Raw genomic sequence first — 26,981 nt, forward strand, 5'->3', positions numbered from 1 at the left:
AACCAGGAACTACATGTAATGAAATGCTAATTTGTTTAACTCTGGAACTACAATAAACAAAATCAAACTACTGTCTTTCCCTCTGTACACAATACTGATTTTTCAGAGCTTTCAAGCAGCAATCCCAAAGGGCCTCTTTGTTATTAAAAATACTGAATTATTTTATTTTTTATTTAATAAAAAACCTGAAAATTTTTATTTATTTTTTATTTAAAAATATTATTTTTTAATGTTCAGGCTTAGGGTCAAATAGAAGAAAACAAGTAATGAACCACGTTCACCCACTACTTGGGTGAAACTGGCAGTATGTATAATTTAAAAATTAATCTTATTTTGATACCTGTAAAAAAATAAACAAAGCAATGCACTTGTACTATAGTACTACCCCAGCTCTCACTCCAGACACAGATCTTTTCCACTGAAAGGAGACACTTAAATTATTAGGGAGAGAGAATGGGCATTACAGCTCATCCTTGTGCAGCAGGCAGAACAAAGGCTGCCACACATGCCCCAGTGTCAACCCAGGCTATTTCATATTCTACCTCCTAAATAAAATGTGTGTTGTATTCTCACCTCTTCAACTGCTACTTTCACAGTCAGGTTATTGGTACTGTGACACTGGAGGCATAATGCACTTGATAGTCCAGATGCAGACTCACAGCTTTCTAGTGAAGGAAGAACTACAAGGATCTTGAACTTGTGGAAAAAACAAAGGCCTTTATATTAAGAATTTATTTGCAATATACAAAAAGAATGCATTCCTTTAATAAATCAAGGCATACGTTGCTTTTCTGTAATTATGAATGAACAAAAATTAACTAAATTTTTGTTCCATTTACAGATTACATTATCTTTTCTTCTTGAAAATGGTGTTGTTCACAGTATTCCTGAATTCCTGCAAAGATGGAAAAAAAGAATTAAAAGCACTATTTTAGCTGTACAGAAGTTTGTTGTTGCTGCATATGTCCCCCGAGGGTCCAAATATCTGAAGTTAGGCCTTTCTTACACTGAAAGTGGCTTTAGGATTATTTTTGAACAGCACAGCACCCGCTGTTTAGGGAGTTTTTGCCGGGGTTTTTTTGTGTAACTACAGTTACAAGTGGAGGCATTGGTCAGTCAGCTGCCTCCCACTGAGTAATGGTGAGCACCTCTCCACACACCTGCTCAAGAGCCTCAGAAGGTTTCTCTGAGCACAAGGACACCCCATCTCTGAAAGTCAGTTATCAAATACAATTTTGTTAGCACGTTAGCCGCCAGTCAGAAGTGATGCCCAGAAACAAACGGTCTTTGCACCTGCTACTTTCAGAATTGCTGTGCACCTCTCCTGATTTTATTATCTGTGGCACAGTAACACAACAGCAACAACTGTTTAACACCTTTGTATATTGCAGCAGTGCTCAGAACTGAGGGGATTTGTTTGCACAGTGATTCTCAGACTCACTTTGAATGATATTCCTGTATGACAATGTAGCTGGAGACTCGGGTGCTTCGGCCAAGAAAGACTGACCTCTGTCACAACTCTTTCCTTGGAGGACAGAGAAAAAACACAGAAACAAAGCAACAGGAGATTAATTCTCCTTTTTGTAGCTTTTATCCTATTCCAATTACACTTTTTCACACAGCCACCTGCATCTATTCCTCTCAGGAAGCCCTAAAGTCAGTAACAAGACTGGAAATACAGTGTATAGTTTGACAGAGGAACAGTACTAGTAATATTACTAGTTCTAGTAATAGAAACCTTCTGTTGGGAGTACTGAACTGTTCCTTGATATTATTAATTCAGGTATTAATGGTAACAATAACAGGCAAAGAACCATACCTCCTCATGACCCATAAGAGAATTTGGGCAGGGCCAGTAACAGTGAGGTTAAAACACTGGTTCTAATGCCTAACATCTACAAAATATTCTTCTTTGAAGTGGTTATGATTTCATTCAGTCTGCTTTCCAGGTGATCACAACAAAGAGAAAGACATGTCGTATTTCAAATATTATTACAGAGCTGAAAAGATGCAACATATAATCTAAAGTGATTAAGGAAAGGTTAAGGAAATTACCCCAGCAATTTTCGCATTCCACACCAAACTATGTCATAGTTCCAGTGACTTTTGATTAAAAAAAATATTCTATCTGAAATTGCTAACGGACATCAGTGCCCACATCAGGGTTTTCCAGCAGTAACATCAATACAGGAAGAACAACTTGATTTAAGTGCAGTGCAACAAGTGACTTTACCTATCTGTGGATCCAGAGGCACTTTACCCAGGAGAGAAACACTTAAGTTCTGGCACATCTTCTCTGCACCACCAGTAGTCGGGGGAAAAATCTGCGATTCATTCTGGACAACATGAAAATCAGAGTTAAAATATGGAGTTCTGAGAATAAGGCATTTCTGGAGTGATGCTTGATATCCAATCAATGCCAAGGACAGAACACTGTAGTACACAGCCAGCCTTACCTTACACTTGGGACACACAAAGCCGCTCATGTTCTCCACCACACCGATGATGGGCAGCTTCACCTTGCGGCAGAAGTTGATTTCCTTCCGAACATCCTGAAGTGACACTTCCTGCACACGTTAGCAAACACTGGTATTTCAACTGTAATGCTCCAGGCCAAATCCATTCAGTTACCTCCTTGGAGCTACTTTATAATGAATGATTACTGCTGTCTGTAGGAACACAAACCTGTGCTATGAGCTCTACCAACAGAGCAGGTACAACACTTCAAGTCTACTGGATGTGGTTCTGTTTTGAAATCTGACTCTAGTCAAGATTCACCCACATTTATGGTTTTTATCTCCTATGTTCATCTTGTATCTTCTTTAAATGCAACTTTTTCACACTTTTTTCTTACAGAAGAACCCCTGGTATTCTCCACAGAGTGAGGAAAAGAACCACCAGGCTTACACTAGTTACCTCTTTTCAAATTAAATTTAAAACATCATCTCCTCAGACTTTTCACCTATATGACTGATTTCATTCATTCTGTTCCCTTCCTCCTTCACCACCTCTCTGGTATTGTCCTCGACACTTTGCTTCCTTTATGTGTTATCCTTTCAGCTATTGTAGAAGGACTTCATGTCATGTGCTAGTTTGATCTCCTGTTCTGTTCCAAGCCAGACATGAAAACCTTTGTTTGAACTGGGTGTGTTTTTAGTTTCAGCTTTCCAGGAGCTGATTTCTCTTTTAAAAATGCACAACAAAGCTGCCTACTTCTGCCTGGAGGTGACAGGCTATTTCACAGGTGTCAAAGAGTGCACAGTTTATCACTTAAAAGAAAAAGCTTCTTATGAACATTCTTCTCAATATTAAGCCATTGGTGAGTAAATTACAGATCCACAATGATGTGAACTGATTCTGAAGGAGGAAGTGAAACACTGCATTTCCTTTCACCACACAGGTCCCAACAGCTTTTGATTGGGAACTGCTGTGCTTTAGTGACCCATGTGGATCCTCATCCAGCTCCAGTGAGACACCATCTAAACCACAGCCCAACTAGCTGCAGGGGCAACACAACAAATTAATTTCCCTGAGATTCTGTATCCTTAGATTTCTGTGAAATCAACAGCCTGTAACCTAAGGACTGCCTTTAAGTGCCATGATGCTTCTCTGGTGGAATTTTGGCTCACACCTGGGGGGTGGTGACAATGACAGCACCGTCGATGTGGGTGGCACTGAGGTACTGCACGATGGACAGGTGCTCATCTGATGTTCCTGGGGGCGTGTCCACGATCAGGTAATCCACTTCACCCCAGTCCACATCACGCAGAAACTGCTTGATCAGCCCTAGAGGAAAGGAGAAGAATGTGCAAGAGAAAGAAGTATCTTCATGTATTTCAAATTTCAGGGTCTTAGCTAACTACCCTATCTACATTACTAAAAAAGTTCATGTTATTTCCACACTTGGAAACTTCCAAGTATGTAAATTACTGTTGGTAACAGTCAATACATACCATTCTTTTTGGGTCCTCTCCAGATGACAGCATCATCAGGACTACTAAGCAAGAATCCCACTGACATAACACCTAAGTTTTCTTCAACATACTGAAAGAAAAGTAGAGAAACATAACAGTGAAAAAAGAGTAGAGAAACCAACCCTGAACCCGTATTTTACAGAAAAAGCAGATGAAGGGGAAGTAATTAATTAAATAAAGGCAGAGAACTTTATCATTTATCATAGGACATTCAAAACTGCAACTTGTGCAACACTCACCAACTACACTAAGACTGAAAAAATGGAATTGTTGCAGCAGTTAATGGAACTGCTGGAGACAGTGTAAGGATAAAAGCAGCTTTCCATATCAGCAATAGCTGCCTTTCTAACAGCATGCACATTACAGGGGATCTTTAGACAAACGGCTGTAAAATCTGTAAAATCTTCACTGCATATTCTAAAGATTAGTAAGGTTTTTCTTGGGTGCAAGATACTTCTTGGCTGTCATAGAAAAGATGACACACTACAGCTGCATGACACCCCAAAATAACAAACTTGAGTAACTTATATTTATTGCCCATATAGCAAAGTCAGTAAATACAATATAATAAAACAATTTTAGAAATACAGTATTACCAAGAAATTTCACACTCTGATCTACATAGTCTATATCCTAATTCTATATGATATGCATACCTATTTTATAGATCAATTCTGTATTTTATAGAATCTGGATATATATTCTATAGCAGTCTCTAGATATTCTATAGAACATGGTTATATAGATGTAGATTATATAGATGCACAGAATCTGGACATATAGACTACACCCTATACATGTAGATTCTATAGAATCTGCATATTTAAGTAATTAGAAGAAAAATTAACAAGAGTATCCCCTGCTCCTCCCTCACTTATTTTTCATTGTAGAAGATGGAGCCCAACCATCCCAATGAACACACCCAACGAACAACACATCCCAATGAACTTTCTGACACAGCTGCACCAACTCACCACTGGAGACCACCCAGAACCACTCTGGTGAACCTAAAATTGAAGTGATACATGAAAGTTACAATAGATGCAGACATTACATAAAACATGAACATAATTCAAACCCAGGAAAGAGCTCTCCTGCCTGCAGGAACAATCCTGCTTCAGTGGAGCAGCAGAGGTAAAAATGCAGGAGCACTAGATCTCCAATAATAAGTGAACTACAACTGTTCAAATGTTATGCAAGTTTACTCATCACGTATTTGTAAGAAATATTCAAGGGCTGATAAATCACATCATGCTAATAATACTCAAGTTTCAAGCTGTCAGCACTATGTGGCTGATATGTAATGAGTGTTTGTTTGCAGAACTACTCATCCTGAAAGCAGATGACTCTTTTGCAAGACATATTATGCTGAACTTCTCCATCTCACCTCATTTCCCTACCCACTTCCCCACATTTCCCATTATGCACTCCTTTTAGAAGCTCTACATCCAAAAAGCCTGAATATGCTAATGAAAAACGAAGGAAAAAAAAAACCCAAACAAGATGTTTGAGCATTCGCTCACCTGTTCTCCTTCTAGACCCATCATTTTAGGAATCGATGGCCCACAGATATCTATGTCCAGGAGAGCAACCTGGAAAACAAACCAGCCAACCTGCCCCACTGCAAATAAGGTAGCACAGGGCTGTCTCTAAAGGTGATCTCATGCAGTGAAATCACTCCAGCAAGGCTCATCCAGGAAAGTCGAACTTTAACGAGCAGGGGCACACGATGGGCACCTGCCCGCTGCGGGACCCCGCCGCCCGTCCTGTCCCCGCCCTCTGCGCACCTGCTTGGTCTCGTCGGCCGCCAGCCCGTGCGCCAGCAGCGCGCTGAAGGTGCTCTTGCCCACGCCGCCCTTGCCGGACAGCACCAGCACCGTGTGCCGCACGGCCCGCAGCCGCGCCCGCAGCTCCGCCGCCTCCGCTGCGGAGACACCGCGCTGTCAGTGAGCCGGCACCGCGCTCCCCGAGCCGGCACCGCGCACACACCGCGCCCCCCGAGCCAGCACCGCGCACACACCGCGCCCCCGAGCCGGCACCGCGCTGTCAGTGAGCCGGCACCGCGCACACACCGCGCCCCCCGAGCCGGCACCGCGCCCCCGAGCCGGCACCGCGCCCCCCGAGCCGGCACCGCGCACACACCGCGCCCCCGAGCCGGCACCGCGCCCCCCGAGCCGGCACCGCGCACACACCGCGCCCCCGAGCCGGCACCGCGCCCCCGAGCCGGCACCGCGCCCCCGAGCCGGCACCACGGACACACCGCGCCCCCCGAGCCGGCACCGCGCCCCCCGTGCCGGAACCGCGCACTCACCGCGCCCCCCGAGCCGCCCCCTCACGGCCGCGGCACTCACCCGGGTCCGGCCCGGCCGCGCCGGCCGCGCACAGCCCCTGGTTGGGGCATCCCTGGCAGGCGGCCGCCCTGCCCGCCTGGGCGCTGCCGGTCCCGGGGCACTCTGCAAGGGACAGTGAGAGATGGGCCGCGAGTGTGGCGGGCGGGGGGCCCGTCCCGCCCCGTGCGACCCCGCCGCTCACCCTCCGGTGCGCCCGGCGCCTCCGCCATAGCGCTGCGTCACTTCCGCCATAACACCGTGTCACTTCCGCCACCGCCGCGGGGCAGGGCCTCGAGCCCGCGGTGCGCAACCGCTGCCGCCAGGGGGCGCTGCCGCCGAGGGCTCGGGTCACCGGGGCACCAACGGGGGACGCGGTGACACCGCCAGGGCGCTGGTGACACCAACGGGGGACGCGGTGACACCGCCAGGGCGCTGGTGACACCAACGGTGGACCCGTGACACCCCAAGTACTCCCATTTCTGATCAATTAGTCCCCAAACTTGCTTGTTTTAACATAAAGTGTGTAAGTTCTATTTGAGGTGGTGTCACCTTGGAAATTGAAAAGAGTATCTGGTAATCTTTGGAAAGGTACCAGCACATCTTAGTGTTTCATCTGTCCTTTTGAGTGAATTATACTGCAAAGTTGTCTTTTTTAGGACACAGGACTTCAACAACTGCAAGCTTTTTAAAAACAGCACTCTAGGAATTAAAAAAAAACCAAAAAAAACAAACACCAAAAAACAAGCCAAACACAAAGTCCAGAGCTGTCCATCTACCAAAAAAACCCCAAAACAAACTAACATGTTAAACAGTTTGTTACAAATGGGGTGTTGCTCTTGGTTTTGATATATGGCTGGTTAATTGTCACCTACATCTCTGGTTCTGTTCCTTATCATCATTATTGAATGGATCCTGTACCCTACATCCCATCTGTGCTTCTGTGCTTTCCTGGTCTGGGGTCTTTGGATGTTGTCCCTTGTAGCATGTGGTTTCTATGTTTGTTATTTTTACATTAAAAGCTCTTGGTTTTGAGACAACTCCATCATTCCTGTCTCTATATTATGCTGTGGATCCCCAGCTGGTCTGATTCTGTTGTGACTGCCTGCAGCAGCCACACAAGACCACTGGATATTTGTACAGCCCCTGCACTTACTGCTCTGTAATTACCTTCCATGGGAAACTAATGAACAAAATGCTGCTTGGAAGTGGAACCAAATGTTTAAGCAAATTCAGATGTTTGTGGTAGGAGGAACTGGCCAGTGAGACATATCTGAGAAGTTTATACTGTACCTTGGCCTTGAAAAAACTGGCTTGGTGTGAGACCACCACCCAATACAGCACTCTGGGTCTGTGCTTCCTGTCCAACATATGGATTAGATTCACTGATGTCAGCAAGACTTTCCACATTTTAAACTGAGGTCTTTCTTTTGGGTCTAACAGATCATTCCCTGTTCCCAAGGTTATATAGAATGTTCCCCACAAAAAGCACCAAAAAGGAAAAGTGGATTCCTTCCTCAGCACCCCTCTTCCTCTGAGCCAGCGAGGGCTCCCCGTGCAGGGCTCTCTGGGTGAACAACAGACTTGAGTGTTTTAGGGTGGCATTTCTGGTCACCTTTGATCCACTTCTATCTCCACATCAGGCAGACTGATGGTAACACAAATTGACAAGTCCATATGGCAATATTTACCAAAAATGTCAGTAAGTCTGCTGTTTTCCTGAAACTTTGGAAAGCTTTTGAATTTCTTAATCCTTATTCTGATTCTAGCCCAAAGCCTGCCAAGCCTTCCCTGCTTTTGGAAGAGCCAAAGGAGATGAAGTTACACCAAAAATTCCTTGAGAGTAAGAAAGCAGAGGTGGAGCAACATATATCCCACCTTGTGACCAAGGTGAGCAGAAATGCTTAAACACATTTTGCAATGATGTAAAATTTGGATTATGCTAAGTGAATCTGTCCCCCAAAACAGGAGGGATGGGAAACCACAACTCTGGTCTGCTGTTTTCTTTCTCACTTACAGCAGTGCTGGCATGAAGGTTCCTCCTGAACACCTCCTCCTTTTTGCACTGAGACTTTCCCTCATGCCACACAAATGCTGGGTGTTTTCCACCCTTATGGTTGTCTGTCATTACAATGACAAACATTATTAAAAGTTGTGTGTTAAACACTTTTCTTCAGTGAATTCACACTAGAGGCCAGTGGAGAAGGATGGTAGAGCAGCTCCCTCTAGCCAAAACTACAGCACTGAGCATTCTCAAGCTGCTGTAAATGCCAGCAAACTCTAACATGAAGCATTCTAGGAAGCTAATGACCTAGGTGACCTAGAGCAGGATCTTTCTGACAAAACTCAGGCCCATTTTATTAATGAGAAGTACTTAACCTGAGGAACACGTTGGACAGCATCAATGCAGTGGAAAAAGCAGCTGAGACTGAATGGCTACTGTAGCTTCCCTTTGCATCCACCCTGCTGTAGTAGGAGCCTGCCTGAGCCCAGGCCCTCCCCCCACATCTGAGGATGATGTAGGGAGAAGTGGCTCCTGTATCGCAGGGCCCTGCTTTGCCTCGGTGTGAGAGCCTCCCCCATCAGCCATTCCCTGCCGGCTCCCAGTGGCTGCTGGTGAGAGCAGCAGTGGCATGAGCAGGGCTGTGCACTGGGCTGGGTTTCCCAGAGACAGCTGTGCTGAGCAGCTCCCCACTCTCCAGCTCCACTGCCAGTGTCCCCTCTTGGTTTGGATTTACTCTGTTCTGTGCCTTTAAGGTTACAAACCCACATCAAATAAAATCAAAAGCCAGCTGAGGTGCAGATAAGGGCAATGAAACACACCAGTGCCTGCTACAGACTTCATGTACTGTCTGTGAAAGAGCTTGGGTTTTGGGGACCTTAGAGCATTTGGCACAGCTTTAATGTTACAGACTGATAGAAAATGACTGAAGTAAAATGCCCCATTTGTCTGCAGTTTTGAAACTGCTGATTAGCATTGGTCTCACCAATGCAGAAGCAGTAGCAGCAGCAGAGCAGTTTGCAATAGAGGGCAGTATGGCTGTGCTAATGCCTTGTCAGTTCCCTTACCACTAACACAGCAGGACTCCAATGGTGAATGCACTGCACAATCTCAAATGATAACGACTCTGTCTTGTTGGAAGGAGGAAAAAATAATCAGTATTATTTGTTTATTTATGTTCTGTTTTTCATTAAAAGATCACCTCATTCACTACTGAAATGAGGGCATATCCAAAGGAAACTTGGCAAGCATTCTGCTGACTCTAGTACCAATACCTACTTTTAGGATTAGCAATGAATAAAATTATTCTTGTCAGCTCTAGTAAAAAGCAGATTCATGTGGATAAGTTTTGCAGACCTTTCCCTTTCTCACCATCCATTATCCAAAAGAAGACATTTTTCATTAAAGTTTTCCTGAAACTATTTGGCAATCTGAGACATACCTGCAGCACTTAGGAGCAAAGCAAGTGTTTTCTGCTTCAACAGACCCAGATAGATAAATTACAGTCTGAAAAAGCAATGTTAAACAACAGATTAAGTGCTAAGTATTTCAGATAGTCAAGATGAAAACCTACTTAGAAATTTAATTTTCTGATGAGAAAATGAATATAATCCATCAGATCATAGAGAAGGGGAAAGAACCCTAACCCCAAATATCCTGCAGAAAATAGACTGGGATTGTCTGGCTCAGTAGCTGTGAACAGTGCCAGCTCATGTCAGTACACTGATTTATACACTTTACTATTGTATCAGGCTGGTTACCTGAAGCTTTCAAGGCAGCTGCCTAAATAAGTGAGCAGAACTAAGGAACTCCAAATCACTTAGGAAGGTCAGTACTTCAGTTTGGAGATAGAAATACCTTACAGATAACTTACAGAAAAAAAGGCTACTGAGAAAACACCATTGAAATAACCAAAATGATAATTTTCTTTTTGTATCCTTTAATATTTACTCTCAGTGTTCAATTAAAATCTAGAGTAAATGTGAAACTCAAAAAATTGTGACTTATCCCTGCGAAGTTTAATGTGCAGGACTAATTCTTAGCATAAAGTTTTATGTGGAGAAAGAAGACTAAATGCAGACAGGTTTTTTCTCAGCCTTTCAATTTAGTGAGTAAAATATATGTACTTTTCATAGAATACATAAAACACTTGGGTGAAGAAAGGGGTGATCTAGCAGGCAAAGCAGGGTGTTAAATAAATGGTGAATTTAAGTTCAAAGACAATGGCTTACACCACAGCAGCAGTTTTGAAGCCAGGGGCTCAGGCTGCAAAGTTATTTGAAATCCCTGGTGAGTGCTTCAGCTCCTGCATCATGGACTAAATTCAGTGGAGACAATATCAGGTGCTCTCAACATGCACACTCTGAAAGCATGCAGACTTGGACTGGAGTGCACAGCTTAGGAGAGGTGCAATAATTGAATCTGTATTAACTTCAGCTTTAATAATCCTGTTACCGAAGTAGCAGATGCCAAGGACAAACTCCAAAGACAATTGAGGTAAGATTCACTACAATTTGGCCATTGCATATCATCTTACTACATTAAAAAGGCATAGAAATGTCCTGTAGCACTTACATGCTTCCTGACAAAGCATCTCCTCACAAGGTACACCTGGACTCCCTTCCCTGGAACTGTGTGTGGCTCACACCCAGCCTGAGAGGAGGTTTTACAAGGGTTTTACAAGGAGCCTTGCTGCATCTGCCCAGAATCACACAACTGATTGTTCATTTGCAACTACACATTTAAACTGGGGAAAGATATTTTAGAAGGCATTTTATTCTGTTTTACAGTAATTGATGATACTCCCTGACCATTTCCTGAGGTAGAAATAGTACATTGGGGTTTTTTTTTTTCTTAAACAGTGAACAAACTTTGGAAAGTATGCAAATAAAGAGGCCCACAAACAGAACATTTATCTGTTTTAGAGGAAGAAGATGACTAAGCTTTTGCACTTTTATTTTGCAGCAGCTGGGGAAGAGCCCTAAATCAACTAAAATGTAGAAGTATTTATATACAGAATGTCATTAGTCTATCCTGACACCTAAGTTCAAAGTTTTCCTTGCCTTTTGATAAATGCATTTCCATATCTTTAGCCTAAATGTTGGCTTGGTTCTGGCCAGAAACAGTCTGATATTTCAAAGTGGGTCACAGTGAACTTTTCAAGCATTTGTTCTGCCCTTGTCTTCCTATTATACAAAGCAGAAATGGCACAGAGGAAGACAGACCTGTATTAATCTCTGTCTATTGCCTCTGCAGTAAGTTTTTACTAAAATAAGCACTAGTTGGAAGTATATTAATTGAATTTTGAAACATATATTCTGAAGTTAACCTGAAGTTACCAACAGATAAAATTTTGTTAAGCAGCAAGACTCATCTACTACTTTTATACAGCTCCACTCAGAGTTCTATAAGTTTTTCAATTAAGATTCTTTCTCTTACAGAACAGCCTCATGTTCACTCTTTTCTTTTCTTAATGCACATTTGGAAACAATAGTTTTCCTGCAATTCTGTTTGTCATAAGTAGTTTAAGATGTCAGTTTATTTTTAGGGACTCTTAGGAAAGTACAGACTAACCAGCTAAATATGTGTAAGCTCACAGCACATAAATACATTTTCTTTTTCTTTTTCTTTCCCTGCCCTGTCTACAAAGCACAAAAGTTTTTTGTGCACTTTAGCTTGTATATGGTCTGGCCAGCTGAGCACTTTATGCCTGAATTGGCTATCCATATATGTTTCTCATGGATTTAAATGCATGAACATATGCATCACATTTTCAATTGGTGTTTTCTATTGTTTTTAAGTGCCACTTTATAGAAAAATTTCTGGCAGGAGGGAGCACAAGTGCATGGACACACAAGCAAGAATTTTCTAGTGTGAATATGGTGCTGTTCTAAAAGTGATCCCATGTTGAAATGGCATGTTTTCTTCTGTTTATATCCCTTGCACATAAAAGCCTAGGATTGATTTATCTTACTTGATTCTGGGCTTAATCTTGGTCATAACAATGTGAGGTTCATCCAGAGTTTGAATAGTGAAACCCTGGAAATTGAGATGCTGGACACAGAAGCCTAGAAGCCCTAGTGAGGTATTTGGCAAGGGTTAGGTCCCAAAACCAAGAAGGCATTGCAGCTCCTCTGCATTTCATCATCACTGGGCTCAGAGCATGTGGTCATTTGGGGATGCAAACATTCTGAGGAGTATAATCACAGCCTGGGACTCTGCTCAGACTCAGAGCTGCTCTTGGAGCACATCCTCAGACTGGTGAACAGAAAACAGTGTGTGCACAAGTCGGTGTAGAAGAGGATGGTGGTACATGGCCATCAACATGTCCCAAGAAACACTAAGTTTATGTCAAAAGATGTTGTGGTAAGTGTATTTTAGATTTAATGTAAAAGTACACAAATCTTTAGGAAAAGAAGGAAAACCTTTAATCATGATGTCAGCCCTCATTGATATGTTTGCATCTGCTTTCCACAAAGTTAATATTAGCATAAATAGTTACCTTGGCTTCAGTCTCCTGGAAGTACCAATAGGCCAGGATGTTTATGGACATGAGCTCTGGGAATCAGTCAAAGCAGGCAGCAAGTGACATGTTTACCTAGACCAGTATTGGCACCATGTCTAAACAGAAGATTATCCCTTCCAGCTCCAACACCTGTCCAGTGCTCAGGGGTGTTCCCATGCCTAGCACCACCCTTCCTGCAGGCCCTGCTCTTCCAAGGCTGGGAGCACAGGGATCAGAAAGATGCTAGAAAAACATGTACCTATTAATAAAATAATTAAAAAATAGCCACCCACTCCAATAAACAAGTAATCAGTATTCTGAGTATTTCCACTCAGCTCGCTGAGAACACTTTTAGAAACAGCTTCGTTGTGTTGGGGATTTTTTATTCCTGGGGTGTGAAAAGGCAGTTTATTACATCAATATATAAGGGAATTTGACTCTCACTTTCTTTTTTGCCTCTATTTTTACTCTCTACCAGAAGAGCCTACGGTATTTTGTTTTAGTAGCTTACTCCTCAGAATGTGTCTATACATGACAATAAAATCGATCAGGTAAAATTAATTTCAGATTCCAGATCTAGACTAAGCTTGCAGCCTAAATATCAAGCAAGTTATCATAGTACTTTGAAATAATGTGGCATATATCCTAAAGTTAATTGTGAAATCAGCCATGAGTATATTGTTTATTCAGTCAGGTATAATATCAACAAATGTTAAATTTTACAAAATAATTTAGGCAAAATATGGAAACATGGGTGAGAATTATTTAGTAAATCTGACTGAGAAGAGAAATATTAAAGGAATTTAAAATGAGAAGGCACAAGTATGCTCCTCCCACCACATTACCTGACTGCTGCTTGTTGCATTCAGATAATAAACAGTGAGCTGACCTCAGAACCAAAAAGAAACAAAGCCAGGCTGCAGCATTTTAGAGGTGCTTATGTTGTATGTAAGCCTACCCCGAGCACATGGTGGAATTGAGTGACTGCTCTCAGTCTGACTGTATCCAGCCACAAAAATCACAGCTGGTGGAAGGAGAGAGCAGCAGGGACAGGTTTCTCCATGCTCCCAAGAGTGCTACAGCACAAAACTTTCCCCATATCCTGGAAGAGAAAGTTTCCTGCAGGGCACTGCTGGGCCAGTGCCTCCCCACTGGCAGGAACACGCTGCTCAGCAGTTGTGTTTGTGTCCTGCCTTTGGAGGGCATCCAGAAATGACGTGGGCTGGTGCAATGCTGTCTGGTGATCCTCCCCACCAATCCGTTCCTGCACAGCAGATTATCTAAACCCCTTCAGCCAATGTGTGGTCAGAGTGAGTAATCGAAAACTGTTTGAACAAACCTTCTGTGATTCATTGGAGGTGGTTCCCCTGAGGCCATTTTTCTTTGTATGTCTTAAATGTCAGTGCTTTAAAAAAAAATATATAATAATTCAAGAACACACAATGAACCTAGTCCACATCCACTTACATGCAGCCAGGCAAGGCTTAAAGATGGGTGCATCTTTACATGTTTCAATTTTGAGTTCACAGACCAGTTTAAACAATATTTTTTTCAGTGAATGAATGAATGAATGAGGAGTTTGCTCTGTAGTGCTAACCAATTTCCTTGGTTCTGTATAATGTACTTGGGGACATTTTCTTGCAGAAACAGAAACATTAACTTAGAAACATTAATTTCATCCTCTTCTCTAACTTCATTAGAAATAATTCAGTGCTAGAGAGCCTGTAACCTATCCCCATCCACCAAATCAATTAAATTCACAGACTCATGATCACAGGCCAGGCCGTATCAGCCTGGTGACTGCATTACTCACTCACCATAACACAGCACGTGTGGCACTGCTCTGAAAGTTGGTTTCAGTGTCCTGGTTCATTGCTAATCACGTGCTCTGGACTGTTTTAATTACACTGTTTCATTGTTAGACTCGCTTCATGAAGATGAATCACCATTTCCAGCTGCTGCCCAAGAAAGAAAGTGTTACTGCCAATACAGACCAAAGACTCAACCACAAATGTCCTACCCAGAATCTGAACCACGAAAAGTCTTCTGTTCCTCTGGAAGTAGAAAATAAATAACCCATTCAATAGTTTCTAAAACTGAGACATAACTGTGCCCAGTTTTTACTGGGCTGACAAATGTGCTGCTTTGTTTCATTGTTTTCACTTTGAATTATACTTTTTTATTGAAAAGAAATGTATTTACTACGTGCTCCCAGTTTTAAGTAGCATTAATGTAAGAGGCCAACATCCTCACAAGTCCCCACAACAGATCCACACCAGAGCAGGCTTTGGCTCCTTTGCAGGCATCAAGGCGTGGCATGGGAAGCAGGGCTGTGCTGCCAGGGGGTGTAACACAAACACAGGAAAGGAGGAGCCTGCTGAGCAGTGTGTAACCTCTGAAAGCACTGGCCATTCTTTGCCTCACAGCCTCGGTACATCCCCACAGGCTGCTGGCTTTGGTCAGCAGGGAAGGGGGACAGTGGGAGCAATGGGTGGGACTGGCAGGCTTGTAAACCTCTCCCTGACACACATATACTCACCAGTGCTGTGTGGGAGATGGAGCCCACCTTTGCAATGGACAGGTGAGCACATAAAATGATCAAGTGCTGACAACAGCACAGGTTACTCAAACTCTGCTTCCGAGCAGCAGAAGACCCAAATCCTTGGTGTTCTCAGGGAAAAGGAAGGATGTGGGCTTGGTATATAATCAATAGTTAATGTCATTAAGTCTCTTTCCGTCACCAGTAAAATTGTAAACGAGAAATAAATGTTTCCAACAATACTCTTTTATCATAAGCAGTTCCTGTGCAAAGCAAGTAGCTATCAAACTGCACTGAATTACCAACATAAATATTTCCTCTAAATCACAGCTAGCTTACAGTGGTTATCTGATTAAGAAGGAACCACTGCAGAATTAAATTATAAGGAGAAATTTACTGCCATTATACTCACTTTCTTCCATTCTGTGTTTTTTTCATATCAAACCAGATTTCTTTCCCTGCAGTCTGTAATCAGCAAAGGTTTCCTTTTGGGTGAAGGCTCTCTCAAGCATCTCTGTGAGAATACCCTGGACACAAAGGGCTCAGTACAATGTGGAAATGTGGCCTCAAATGTTCAGCCATGTTCACAGACTGCCACTCCAGGGTCTAAGGTGATTCATCTACTGCAAACTGCTTTGCTGTAAGGGCTGAATGGGCTTGGGCAGTGCCAGCCAGGAGATCTTTCCCACTGCTCCTCTATGCAGTGTCAACAAGCCCATAAGGATTTGGACTGGGATGCAGGCTCCTGGCATTCTTAACTCTTTGGGTTTTGTCTATAAATAATCTTTCAGCAGCAGAAACTAATTCAGTTTTCAAACCGCACACATCATTAGCAAATCTGGTGCAACTTAGTGTGTAGACAAGATCTAAATAGCAATATAATTTAAATCACATGATGCCCTTTTTAGTGGTTGTTGAAATTTCAGTTGCATTGATTTTACTAGACTGGCTGAGAAACTACGTTAGTTCAATTTGACCTCTTCCACTCTAAAGCTACCCGCAGGAAAGCTTGAATGGGCTCACCACAGTGGCTGTAATGCATCCTTCAGTGAGGGAAACATAATAATCTATAGGCTAGGAAATAGAAACATGTTTCCCCTTCTTCTGGAGCATTCACTTAGCAGATACATTTACTGTGGAGTAGATCACTGCTGGCACCACCACACAATCAGATAGGCAAGTTAGCCAGTAAAACAATTTTATTAAAAACCTCCAACAAACAGAACAAAACAAGATGGTCTTAAATATTAATATACAACTCTAGTTTTATACTCACTCTGATTTTTGTTTTTGTCTCCCCGAAGATCTCCTCCACAAAACTGTCAGCAGCATTAGGACTGATATGAGTCTGGTAATCAGGGTTTCATATATCCAAAATACCAACCATGTTTTAATAGTGATAAAAAAGGCAGAGTGTTACTTATCCCTTCTTCCCACATTTGCCAGTCATGTTCTAAAGGGTCTTGTCTAGGAAAAAAAAAAAAAAAAAAAGGAAACTTCATTTGAAGTCACTGGAATATAAGAATCATTTTTCTTCAGCTGGAGTGAAAGGACACTAGTATGACATACTTAAAACCCAGAAGTACCCGGGGATTCTGAGTCAGTCTAACTCCTGCCAGCTCCTAGGTTATGTAACAGCTTCATAAAATGAAGATACTCAGAAATATTTTAGGCTTAACATATCTGCAAGTTTTCTGTCAGTCTGATATGATTTCTAATATTTTAACCCAAATGTTTATATAAGTACAGTGTTTACTAGAAGTAGTTATGTTGACAGACAATTAGCATATCCCGTCCTTCCTAAAATGCATATGAATTTTACTCTACTACAGCTCCCTAATCCAGATCAGGTTCTGTTGGATGCTTTAGCTGATCCAAATCCTTGCATGCTGTAATCCTGACAGGGTATTTGAAATTTGGTTACTTTTTTCCTATCAGAATTTTTGATTGAGTTGACCACTTAAAATGTTTTTTTCTTACAGACAAAATTCTGAGAAAGTAAAACCATTTGCACATCACTTTCTAGATTTTTTACTTCTAAATAATTTATTTCTCTCATGATTTCAAGGAAGAGGATTTCAGCCTTATAGTTTGGCTACAATAGAGAAAGAAAATACAAATGAACCACTTCTTTGTAACATGTAAATGTTATCTGAGTTGCTGTTTATTTTAAAGGAAGTGCTGATGTTGGCACTTGTTCCCTGTGTGTGCTGCCAGCTTTATAGTAGAAGGACTTAGACAGAAAACAAATTAATAAAGTCTACTTTTCTGTAGTTAAACAACTGCGACTGTCCCAAAATCAGTTAAAAGTGGTTTCTGGAAAAATCAATCTTTCTTACAGTCCATAGTGCATGTAGAAAATAACAGAAGCACAGTTCTGTCAGTATGAAGAGTTTACCAGCTCAGCAGCTACGCAAGAGGATTTGCCACATCTCCACTGATAAACTGCTGGAAGCACTGTGGCCAACATTTGCTCTTGATTTCAGAGGTTCATATTCAGGGGCTTTTCTGACAAGTCATGATTACCATGTTTGTGTGGTAAATCTAGGCTCTTCAGGACATCCTGCCCCACAGATTTAAGATACCATGAACTACACCAAGACTGACTGGTACCATCCATACCAAATGTGTTCTACAGGTGTTCAAACCAGCCACAGTGCTCCTACAGAGGCTGCACAAGTGAGAGGCTTGGATGCAGGGATTGGGAAACCTGCTTATTCTCTTATTTTAAGAGAATAAATCCATGACAAAATACAGGAACAGATGTTCTTAAAGTGCCCTGAAATTGCCCTTCTGTTGGTCAGTCAAAGTCAGCATTCTGGTTTCCAGTGGAGCTCTACCTTGTGGGAGGGACAGGAGAAGGACAGATTTGGCTTTGAGATGTGACTTTTCTGGATGGCAGCTGAAACACATTAACAGTGCAGTAATCATAGTAAAGGATTAGAGGAAGAGCTAGTTGGTAAAGTGTCCTGGCTGGTTTGGACAAAATAAAATAAGAACATTTTACTGTTATCTGTATTTCTTCCTGGATTTACTCACTCATTTACAGAATAAGTGGCACACCACAGTTCTAGTAATTCATCAGTTTCCTGCTACCTCAGGGTCCACTCTACATGGCAGCTGTAGGAAGACCAAAATGCATTTTGCATTGGACAGAAGCCAAATCCTAAACAATGTCAGATTTCTGAATAAACTGGCTCTGTTTGTTATCCTTTGTTTTGTGTTGGTGGTTTAATCAGGCTACCAACACAAGTGCCCCTGCAGGAGCAGCTGGGCTGCACCGTGTGGACACGTCCCTGCAGCCAGCCTGGCTCCTCACAGCGTGCCTGACACACAGGTTCTCCTTCTGCTGGAAAATCAGCATCTCGGGCTCTTGTGTCAAGATTTTAAATAATAGGAAACCATTTTGGAACACAAAATTGGAAAGTGACATCCAGGCTTCCTTCTGGTACTCATTAAGCCCATCTCTCACAGACCATGCTGCATTTTGATTTCTCCCAGGATGATGCCACAGGTTGCATGTGGCTATGGAGAGGGTAGGCTGCTCCATCCAGGATTGTAATGCTTAGTGGTGGCTTTCTGGGAGGCAGTTTTCTGAAGGTAGGGAAAGTTCCAGAAGTAACTGAGTTTTGTATTGCAATATTTGACTGCAGAGCAATTCAAGGGGTCCTGGTGATGTGTTGCTGGATACAGGAGGAGTTCTGTTTCTGCAGACTTCACAGGAATCTGGTTTGAATTACCAGTCCTACCTTGCTGTTTCTTGCTCAGAAACACTTTGCAACAAACTTCTATCACAGAACTCCCCTTGGGATGTGACTTTAGGGAGGAGTGAGGAATCTCACTGTTTTGTTTCCCAGCGGCAAGATTGTTTCCACTGGTAACATTTTTTTCCCTCTCTATGCCTTTGTATGGAGGCAAGGGAGATTTTATCACTCGCTTATGTTACTACCAAACTGTGGAATAAAGTACTTTATTTGCATTTCATATACTATTTTTACAGTGTATGAAGAATAATATTTGTGTTGAACTGTTAAATATTGACAATAGTCCCACCCTATTTATCAAATACTGACAGCTGACCAAGCAAAGGAGTAAAAATTATTTGGAAATTTGGATCTTCTTGAAGCCTTTAAATATATTTCTGGAAGTTGGAGGCTTTCCCAGTTCACACAGCTAGTCTAATAGCTAGACATATTTTCTCCCTTCCTTATGCCAGGAGCTCAATTAAGAAATATACAGCAGAAGGGAGGCACTTCTAAGGGACCTCACTTTTTTCCCCCATTCTTAACAGAAGAAAAAAAAAAGGAAAAAAAAAAATCTTTGTCTGAAAGCAATGAACACAAGTGAAGAGCCAGTCTGAATTTGAAAATCTGGGGACTTTGATCCCAAAGACTGTAGGGCTGAACAATAATACTGAACATTAAAAATTCCAGCTCCTTCCTGACTGTGCCTTTGTTCAGCAATGTTCTCTCCAAGATCTTGACTGCTCTTGGGTGGAGACCTCACTTGGTACATTGTCAGTGCAAACAACACGAAAGTGTTTGCTCACAGTGTGAATTCCTACTCAGAGTGGCTGCCTAAAGCCAGGGAGCCACAGCTTGTGCTGTTCTTGGAGAACATCACTTGGATACAGCAATTCCCTGAGATTCACCTACCAGCAGCAAGAACAAATCTTCAGTGAGGATTGCAAAACCAACAATCTACAAAAATCATCCTCTTCCCTAAATATAACTGAGCAGAAGGTATGAAGTGTATTATCCTAGTGAAAACAAACCTTCAGTGAAAAAAGTGCTCTTATCTTTTTTTAAGTGATATCCACATATGCAGCACATTTCAGTTTGTTGATAGCATAAATCCTTTTTTAAAAAGTAAATGGCTTTCTTTAGGCTATCAAAAAAGAGGCAACCTTCGTGGACTTTGGCTATAAAGCTATATAAATCCCAAGAGACTGCAAATAATTCACTATTTGCTCCTTAGAAGCCAAAATAGATGGATAATGCAGAAAAATCTTGTTCTGCCACTGATTTACTGAGTAAACAAATTTACACCCAGCCTCCAGAATGCAGTTAATCCCAGCTGTGATGGGGATACGTCAAAGGAAACACATTTCTAACAATCATAAAGATATTCACACAGATAAACCTGAGAATCTCTTATAAAACCCCCCAAGAGAATATAACACTTTTTTTTTTCATAGATATCTATCCTTGGGAACTAGATCATTAATTGTTGCACTCATATGGAGCCACAGACATCAAGAAGTCAGATCTGCTGCATTTCCATGGATAAACCCAGAAATTTAATGTGCAATTCCATAACATTTGAAAGATAAGATCTGTTTTATAGCAAATAAAGTAATGTAGAAAAGACCAAAACCTGTCCCTGCGTGTTTGAAACAATGAGATAATTTTAGTTCCAGACAAGCCATTTCCTATCATTATCTAAACTATAGCTCATAAAAGTTTATGGACTCAGATTCCAAATCGAGTAAGAAAACAATGGCTCACAGTATCTTCATTAATGATAACAGCAGTTGGGTGCAATAACATTACTGATTGCAGTGAAAGCAATTTATTTTACCCAACTCTGCTAGCAGCACTTCTAAAAAAATTTAAAATAACAGCAAAGCAGCAGAATTTGTACAGGTGGTGTGCCCAGTGAATCAATGTATGTGAGGGTGTTTGTATGACACAACTTTTCAAGGACCTTCCTCCTCCCATGCATTAACATGCATTAATTTTAACCAGAAATATTGCCCATTATTTCATAAAAACCAAAGTATTAGCTACTTGAAAAAATAATAACCTCTCAGAAGACCCATTTCTGATACCATATTGAGTCCAATTTTTTCAAACCCATGTCCTGGGCTCTTTAAATTTGAATTGAATCTAGAGATAATCTGCACTCTTACACATCCCCAATCCATGACACTACATTTGTCTCAGAATATGAGCAAAGCTTATTTTTGTGCAGCAGAAGCAGACAAGAAGCCCGATGAGATCTACACTCATATGGACATAATGTCACTATCATTAATCAGAACATGGTCTAATGATACTCTCCCTCTTAAAAACGGGCAGTATCAGCTAACACCTGGAGCAGTTAGTGACTGCAGACAGGGTGAGCCCAGGGCTACGATGGTTAATACAACAGACACTGACAAAAAAGGATTTTCTGGGATTTTCCTCCCACTCATAACATTACAGACATGAATTTAAAGTATCATGATCATGCATTTCCTAGTACAACAAAACTGGCAGCTCTTGGAAACAATGACAAAGTGCATCTAAACTGTGCTCAGCAGAGATGAGATTTCAAATCCCTGTATCCTTGAATAGAAGACCTGTGTGTCTGATGATTGATTTTTTTAACCACAAGCAGCTCTGATAACTGCTCCTCACTGGACACAAGGGTTTTGGCACATTTTTGTTCCTCATTGCAAGGGAAAGTGCACAGGCAACCCATTCTGCAGAGGAGGCTCAGGAGAATTGCAGTACAATAAAGGTAGATGCACCAGTGACAAATACAAGCAAATCAGATCACTGTGGATCTGGACTCTGGCACTCTTACAAAGTTTACTATGATATTTTCAGCTCAGCTCTGCAGCCTCAAATTCTTTTAAGAAGGAGACCCATCCCAAGTAGATTGCAGGCTTCTTTTTCAAATGAAGGGATTAAAGCAAAGGCACAACCAATTCCAACAATAAAAAATAAATAACCAATAGCAAATACCCAGTGCTTTATTTTACAATAAAGAATTTTAATTTAGAGAGGATATAAAACAGAAAATCTTTTTTTCTGATGCAAATTGCTTTGAAGTATTGAAGAATGGGAGATATTTCAGTATCACTGCATTATGGTCCCACACCAGGTAAGAACATGCCTGCTCAAGCCATAGAATAACTGCTGGCACTACCAGTTCAGATCTGTTCCCTGGCCTCAGGGCTGTTGAAAACCATGCTGCAAACCAAACCTTCTATTAAAACTTAGTCAGGAGAATAAGATACAGGTCAGACTGGAACAAGTATTATTTGAAGAAAGGAAAAACCCTCCTAAGTTTTTAGACTTTATAGCTCTAGTTGTTTTTTTTTTTTTTTTTCAGCTGGAATCCATAAATGTTTATCTACTCTTCCTATGATGTCCTTTGATCTCTTAGGAGTTTTTATTTTTAAAAACACAGATAACATTCCTGTAGCCATATTGGACAAATAAGTAAAAGAGATGACACAGTGATCTGAACCTTTGTTTGGATTTTCTCTCAGTATTTATAAACACCAAAGCAATCCATCGTTAGCTGCCAATGCAAAGAAATTCAAACTTAAACAAAATACCCATGCTGATGTGGTGTATTTAATATAAGGCAGACCTATGGTGTACAAGAGAGACTTCCCATCAGCTGTTTTTAGGGGTTTTGTTGTGTGGTACTTTTAATTTTTTTAAAGGCATATGCTACATAGGACTATCACCAAACTCTCCAAAATCAAATGGAATTTTTAACGTGGAAAAGATTGAAGGGAAATATGTCTAAACATGCAAGACAGAGGTCGTCTCCTTGTGAGAAATTTCTTAGTGTTGTGAAACAAATATTCATAAGAGAACTCAGCTAGAGAAAACCAGGCTTTACACCAACAAAAGATGGTGGTAAAAATAATCTCCACAGAGGGCAACAGGCAAAGCATGGTCAGGAAGGTGGTGGGACCATGAGTGTCACTGGGTCCCCCCTCTGCAGGGTCTAAAAGATCAGGACAGTTTCCACAGCCGGAGGGGCAGGAGCTGCAGTGCTGGGGGTCCTGAGCGGCACAGACCAGCACAAGGAGCACAGTTCTGTGCCGAGAGCACAGGCAAGAACCCCTGCCCAGCGCTCCTGCCTGGCATCCTGCTTTGGCCCCTTGCTTTAGCAGGCAGGAAGGGAAAGATTGGTTGAACATGCAGCTGATGTGGCAGGGCTCAGGCTCAATACCCAGGCACTGGTGTTCTGTGGTGTAGTTAAAGCACCGTAGGAGGAAGAGTGACGTTGTTTTAAAAGCTCAGCTTCAAAAACAAACATGCAACAAAGACAGGAGTGTATTCACCCCTCCTATCACATCTGTGCCCTGCAGGCAATGTTCTGAGAGGAGTCTGTGAAACTTGTACTTGCAGCTATCTCAGACAGCTCCACCTAGAACTGTCTCAGCCCAGGCTCTGCCAGAGCCTGACACGCTGCCAGGGCTGTGTACGTGATCCCCTCGTGTTCCTACGCAGACCTAGCCGTGTTTAACTCGAAAGCATTTGCAAACACGCCGTGCAGGAAAACAAGGTAAACATAAAACGGGCTCGGGAGAGTGATTTGCATCCCCTGTGCTCACCGCAGAGGCGCAGGGATCCCAGCTCGCCTGCCCCAGGCTCTGCCCAGCCCTCTGCCAGGCACTTGGAAATGCTCCTGCACTGCAGATGCTGCTGCGACTCCAGCCCGTGGACTGAGCTGTTACGTGTTAACCAAGGATTCTGTACACGTTTTACAGCCAGAACTGAGCTCCATGCTGTGTGGTTGCTGCATTACCTCCATCAGTTGCCGAACTGGCTGCTGAAATGGCAATTGCTTGTTCTAACGTGCCTCTGCCACTCTGCTCCGTGCCTCTCTCCGTGCACCCTGCCCTGCCCTCTCTCCTTGGGAGCGCTTCCATCCCGCAGTTCCTCCTTTCTGCTTGCTCAGGCTCTGTGTCCCTGCTTCACCTTTCTCGTTTAAGGGTGAGCACAACCCTTGGCAGGGCCCTCCCTCCTGACATCCCAGACGAGAAAGGAAAGGCAGTTCCACGCCTCTGTTTCAGGTAGGAAAAGACATACCCAACAGATTTGGGGGCAAAGCTGTCCCATGCCAATGTCACAAATGCTGTCTGCACAACACAGTCTCTCAAGGCTTGCATAGACCTATTCCTATGAAAAGTCCCAAGCAGTGTTTGCCTTTCCAGCTGAAATTTGTGACTAGAAAGTGTCACTCCAAGCTATGTGGGCTCAGAGATGCTACAGAAGTTAATTGACACAAAATCCATGTTCAAAATAAAGGAGTTTATAACTAATTATTAATGGATGCTCTGTACTAAAATTATCAAATATTTCTCCCTTGTACAGATCCTTAAAGCTGAGCTTATTCCATGAGTCTTTTGGGAAAAAGGGAAGAGTTCATCTGGGCAAGTATTTATTGCAGAATTAGTTTTGTGCCTTGGACTGAGTACAAATGAATTGATTTGCAGTAAGTAATATTTGCAGTATATATATTTGTCCTCATGGCTGTTAGTCTGAGCAGAGACTACACTTTTACAGCTAGATAGGGTAATGCCTTTTAAAAATGTACTCTGAATACTTCATTAAAGATTTTTGGCATAGCTGAGGTTTCCTGTGTTCTGAACACTGCACAGACAAGAAGTGCCTAAGCAAACAATGGCACATTACTAAAGGCACAACTCTATACAAAAGAAAAACTTGGGAATAATGTGGCCTAGCAGAGAAGTTGTATTGGGGGTGACTGCTGAGTCGGTTCAGCTGGTTTGTTAACTGTAAGTGAAGTGCAAAGCTTTGCTGCTAAACAGGTCATCCAGATATGGATGGAAAAATATTAGTTTATTCCTGATCTGCAGTTTGTACAGGAAAGTTGACAGTCTTGTCTAAGCAGACAGCCCTAAATGATACATTTTTTTGGTACCCCAACTGGAAGCACTTAGGAAAAGAACTGCTACCTGGTTCTCCCCAGGGGCAGATAAATCAGAGCTATGTGTTGGTGAGCACAAGTTCCATACATAAACATTTAGGCACTGTGATTTATTACTTGTAGATAGCTCCAGCATGTTAATGTTCATTTATCTTCCATATTTCAAGAGCAGCAGAAGAACTATTCTCAGTATGACAACATTTACAGAGAGTTTATGCCTCCAGATTTCCCTACTTAAGGCCCTCACTTTGTATTTAGAGCTGTTGCAGCCATGCAGAGTCTTCTGGCACGAGGCATTGAGCCTGCTGTCAAGGATGTTTGATATCTTGAGCAAAGCAGATGCAGGACTCTCACTCATTCAAGGGAACATTCAAGATGCAGTGAAGGGAAGGGAGAGCAACTGATGAGACAGTGAGAGACTTGTTTTTCTGAGCTCTGCAATGTACAGGGCTTTAGAGGAAACATTCCCCCTATCATCCTCTTCCCCACAGCACCAGTACCCACCCCAGTACATGCTGGAACTTTCCTAAAGCTGCTCTAAACATTATCCTGACAGCTTTGATTTTTTCTGGGAACAGATTCCTTGATTTAGAAGAACAGAACCTGGAAGATTTTCATTAAGCAGCATGAAGTCTGGAATAGCCTGAGAGAGGGACAAGTCAGATTTTGTATCTGCCTCCCATTGTTTCAGTAGCTGCAATTCTCTTACTGACATTAAAGTGGACTCAAAGTGGTAGGAATGAAACAGATTCTTACCAAGTGGAAAGAGTAATTTGAACAAGTTGCACAAGATGGGGAAAAAAGTACAGTGGCAATGCAGGGACAGGGAAAGATGCTCAGAGGAGATACAGGAATTGCATAATTTTATCATATACACGAGAGAAGCAGGGAATCATAGAATACCAGGTTGGAAGGGAACATCAAGGATCTCTGTTCCAACTTTGTCATGCAATAGTTACCATCCAAATACTTTTTTGCAGAAGGCATTTCCTTCCTTCCTGATGAACTCAGCAATGGCAGCTGAAGCAAACTGACCTTTGCTTTTCAACTTGTCTCAGTAATGAAGTGAAAGAGTGACCGTGAACAGCATTAGTTAGCCTGCATTATTTATGTCAAGCATAAATATACTGATTTTTCAGTCTTAGGTACTGACAGTGAAATATTCCAGACTTCCAGACCTGCAGTTCACTCTGTGGTGTAGAGGTATGCTAAGCATGCTCATTGCAAACCCATATCTGCTATGTTATGTCCACCCTGATACCTCACTTGCCTGCCTCTGTACAGCAAACAGCAGACCATGGCCTTAGCCCGTGATTCTTTGTCTTGAGGTGCTGCACAGTTCTTTCCCAGGCCACTACAAAATAACTAATCTATCCTTTGGAAAGATTTATGAAAAATATGTTGAGGGGGGAGCTAACATTTGATTCGGTTTTGCAACTTGTTCACAGCAAAGCAATCAGGCTGTACCAAACCTCTGTGCTCAGTCTATCTGAACTTAAAGCACTTCCAAGGCATGCTGAAGCTGAAGATCTGGATAATATACTGGGTCAATAATATGAAAAAAGGAACATATATCCTTCCTTTGTGGGCAGAAGGAGATGACAGTAATGGCTCATCAGTGAGAATCACTCACACACAAGGTTATTGAAGTCTCTCTTCCTGGCTGCTGAATATTCATTCTGGGTGCAACAGGCTGGAGTACCATGATGGAGACACATTTTTGCGGTGGAAAGTCCTGTTCTAGTATTGTTACAGCCACCCAGCACCAAACCTGTGAACCAGCTATACAGGAATGAGGTGGGGTTTTTGTTTGGTGGGTTTGTTTAATTGTCCTCCACCTTCACTAGGGACAGTGATGATCAGTCAATTGCTTCTTTAATTGTTCTTTTACCCACTTGAGCCTTCAATCTTTGTGATTTATGTGCTATAGTTACCAGTAGTCCAAATGCTG

At 42.2% G+C, this 26,981-nt stretch overlaps 2 protein-coding genes and 1 long non-coding RNA gene across 4 annotated transcripts in view; 1 reads left to right on the forward strand and 2 right to left on the reverse strand.

Moving 5' to 3' along the window:
- LOC306809324 (uncharacterized protein) overlaps nucleotides 1-25,459 on the forward strand; it is a 303,319-nt gene extending 277,860 nt beyond the window's left edge. The window contains exon 70 of the mRNA XM_079320711.1: nucleotides 25,449-25,459. The gene's annotated coding sequence lies outside the window, so the exon portion shown is untranslated. The remainder of the gene's footprint in view (nucleotides 1-25,448) is intronic.
- NUBP1 (NUBP iron-sulfur cluster assembly factor 1, cytosolic) lies at nucleotides 692-6,622 on the reverse strand. Of its 2 annotated transcripts, XM_079320297.1 has the most exons (11): nucleotides 6,507-6,622; nucleotides 6,326-6,427; nucleotides 5,762-5,898; nucleotides 5,498-5,566; nucleotides 4,949-4,981; nucleotides 3,954-4,044; nucleotides 3,632-3,786; nucleotides 2,457-2,567; nucleotides 2,234-2,336; nucleotides 1,442-1,525; nucleotides 692-895 (listed from the first exon to the last, which is right to left on the reverse strand). In XM_079320297.1, the coding sequence occupies exons 1-11, from the start codon at nucleotides 6,532-6,534 to the stop codon at nucleotides 843-845; spliced, it is 966 nt and encodes a 321-aa protein (XP_079176423.1). In that variant the 5' UTR covers nucleotides 6,535-6,622; the 3' UTR covers nucleotides 692-842. The 2 variants fall into 2 exon arrangements, with proteins under 2 accessions (XP_079176423.1, XP_079176424.1); XM_079320298.1 differs by lacking the exon at nucleotides 4,949-4,981.
- Nucleotides 13,419-16,942, reverse strand: LOC306809349. The gene is made up of 3 exons (XR_013776217.1): nucleotides 16,619-16,942; nucleotides 15,759-15,873; nucleotides 13,419-14,762 (listed from the first exon to the last, which is right to left on the reverse strand). It is a non-coding gene; the product is annotated as an uncharacterized lncRNA (long non-coding RNA).
- Nucleotides 25,460-26,981: the final 1,522 nt, after the last annotated feature.

Source organism: Erithacus rubecula, assembly GCF_903797595.1.
Source record: "Erithacus rubecula genome assembly, chromosome: 17".
NCBI lineage: Eukaryota > Metazoa > Chordata > Aves > Passeriformes > Muscicapidae > Erithacus > Erithacus rubecula.

What these genes read in the sequence shown, in the direction of transcription:
- NUBP1 (XM_079320297.1), bottom strand. Translation starts at nt 6,534, where the DNA reads ATGGCGGAGGCGCCGGGCGCACCGGAGG. An exon ending in CGGCCGACGAGACCAAGCAG is followed by an intron (nt 5,567 to 5,761) that starts GTGCGCAGAGGG and finishes TTTGTTTTCCAG; the next exon opens with GTTGCTCTCCTGGACATAGA. An exon ending in GTTCTGGGTGGTCTCCAGTG is followed by an intron (nt 4,045 to 4,948) that starts GTGAGTTGGTGC and finishes CTTTTCTTTCAG; the next exon opens with TATGTTGAAGAAAACTTAGG.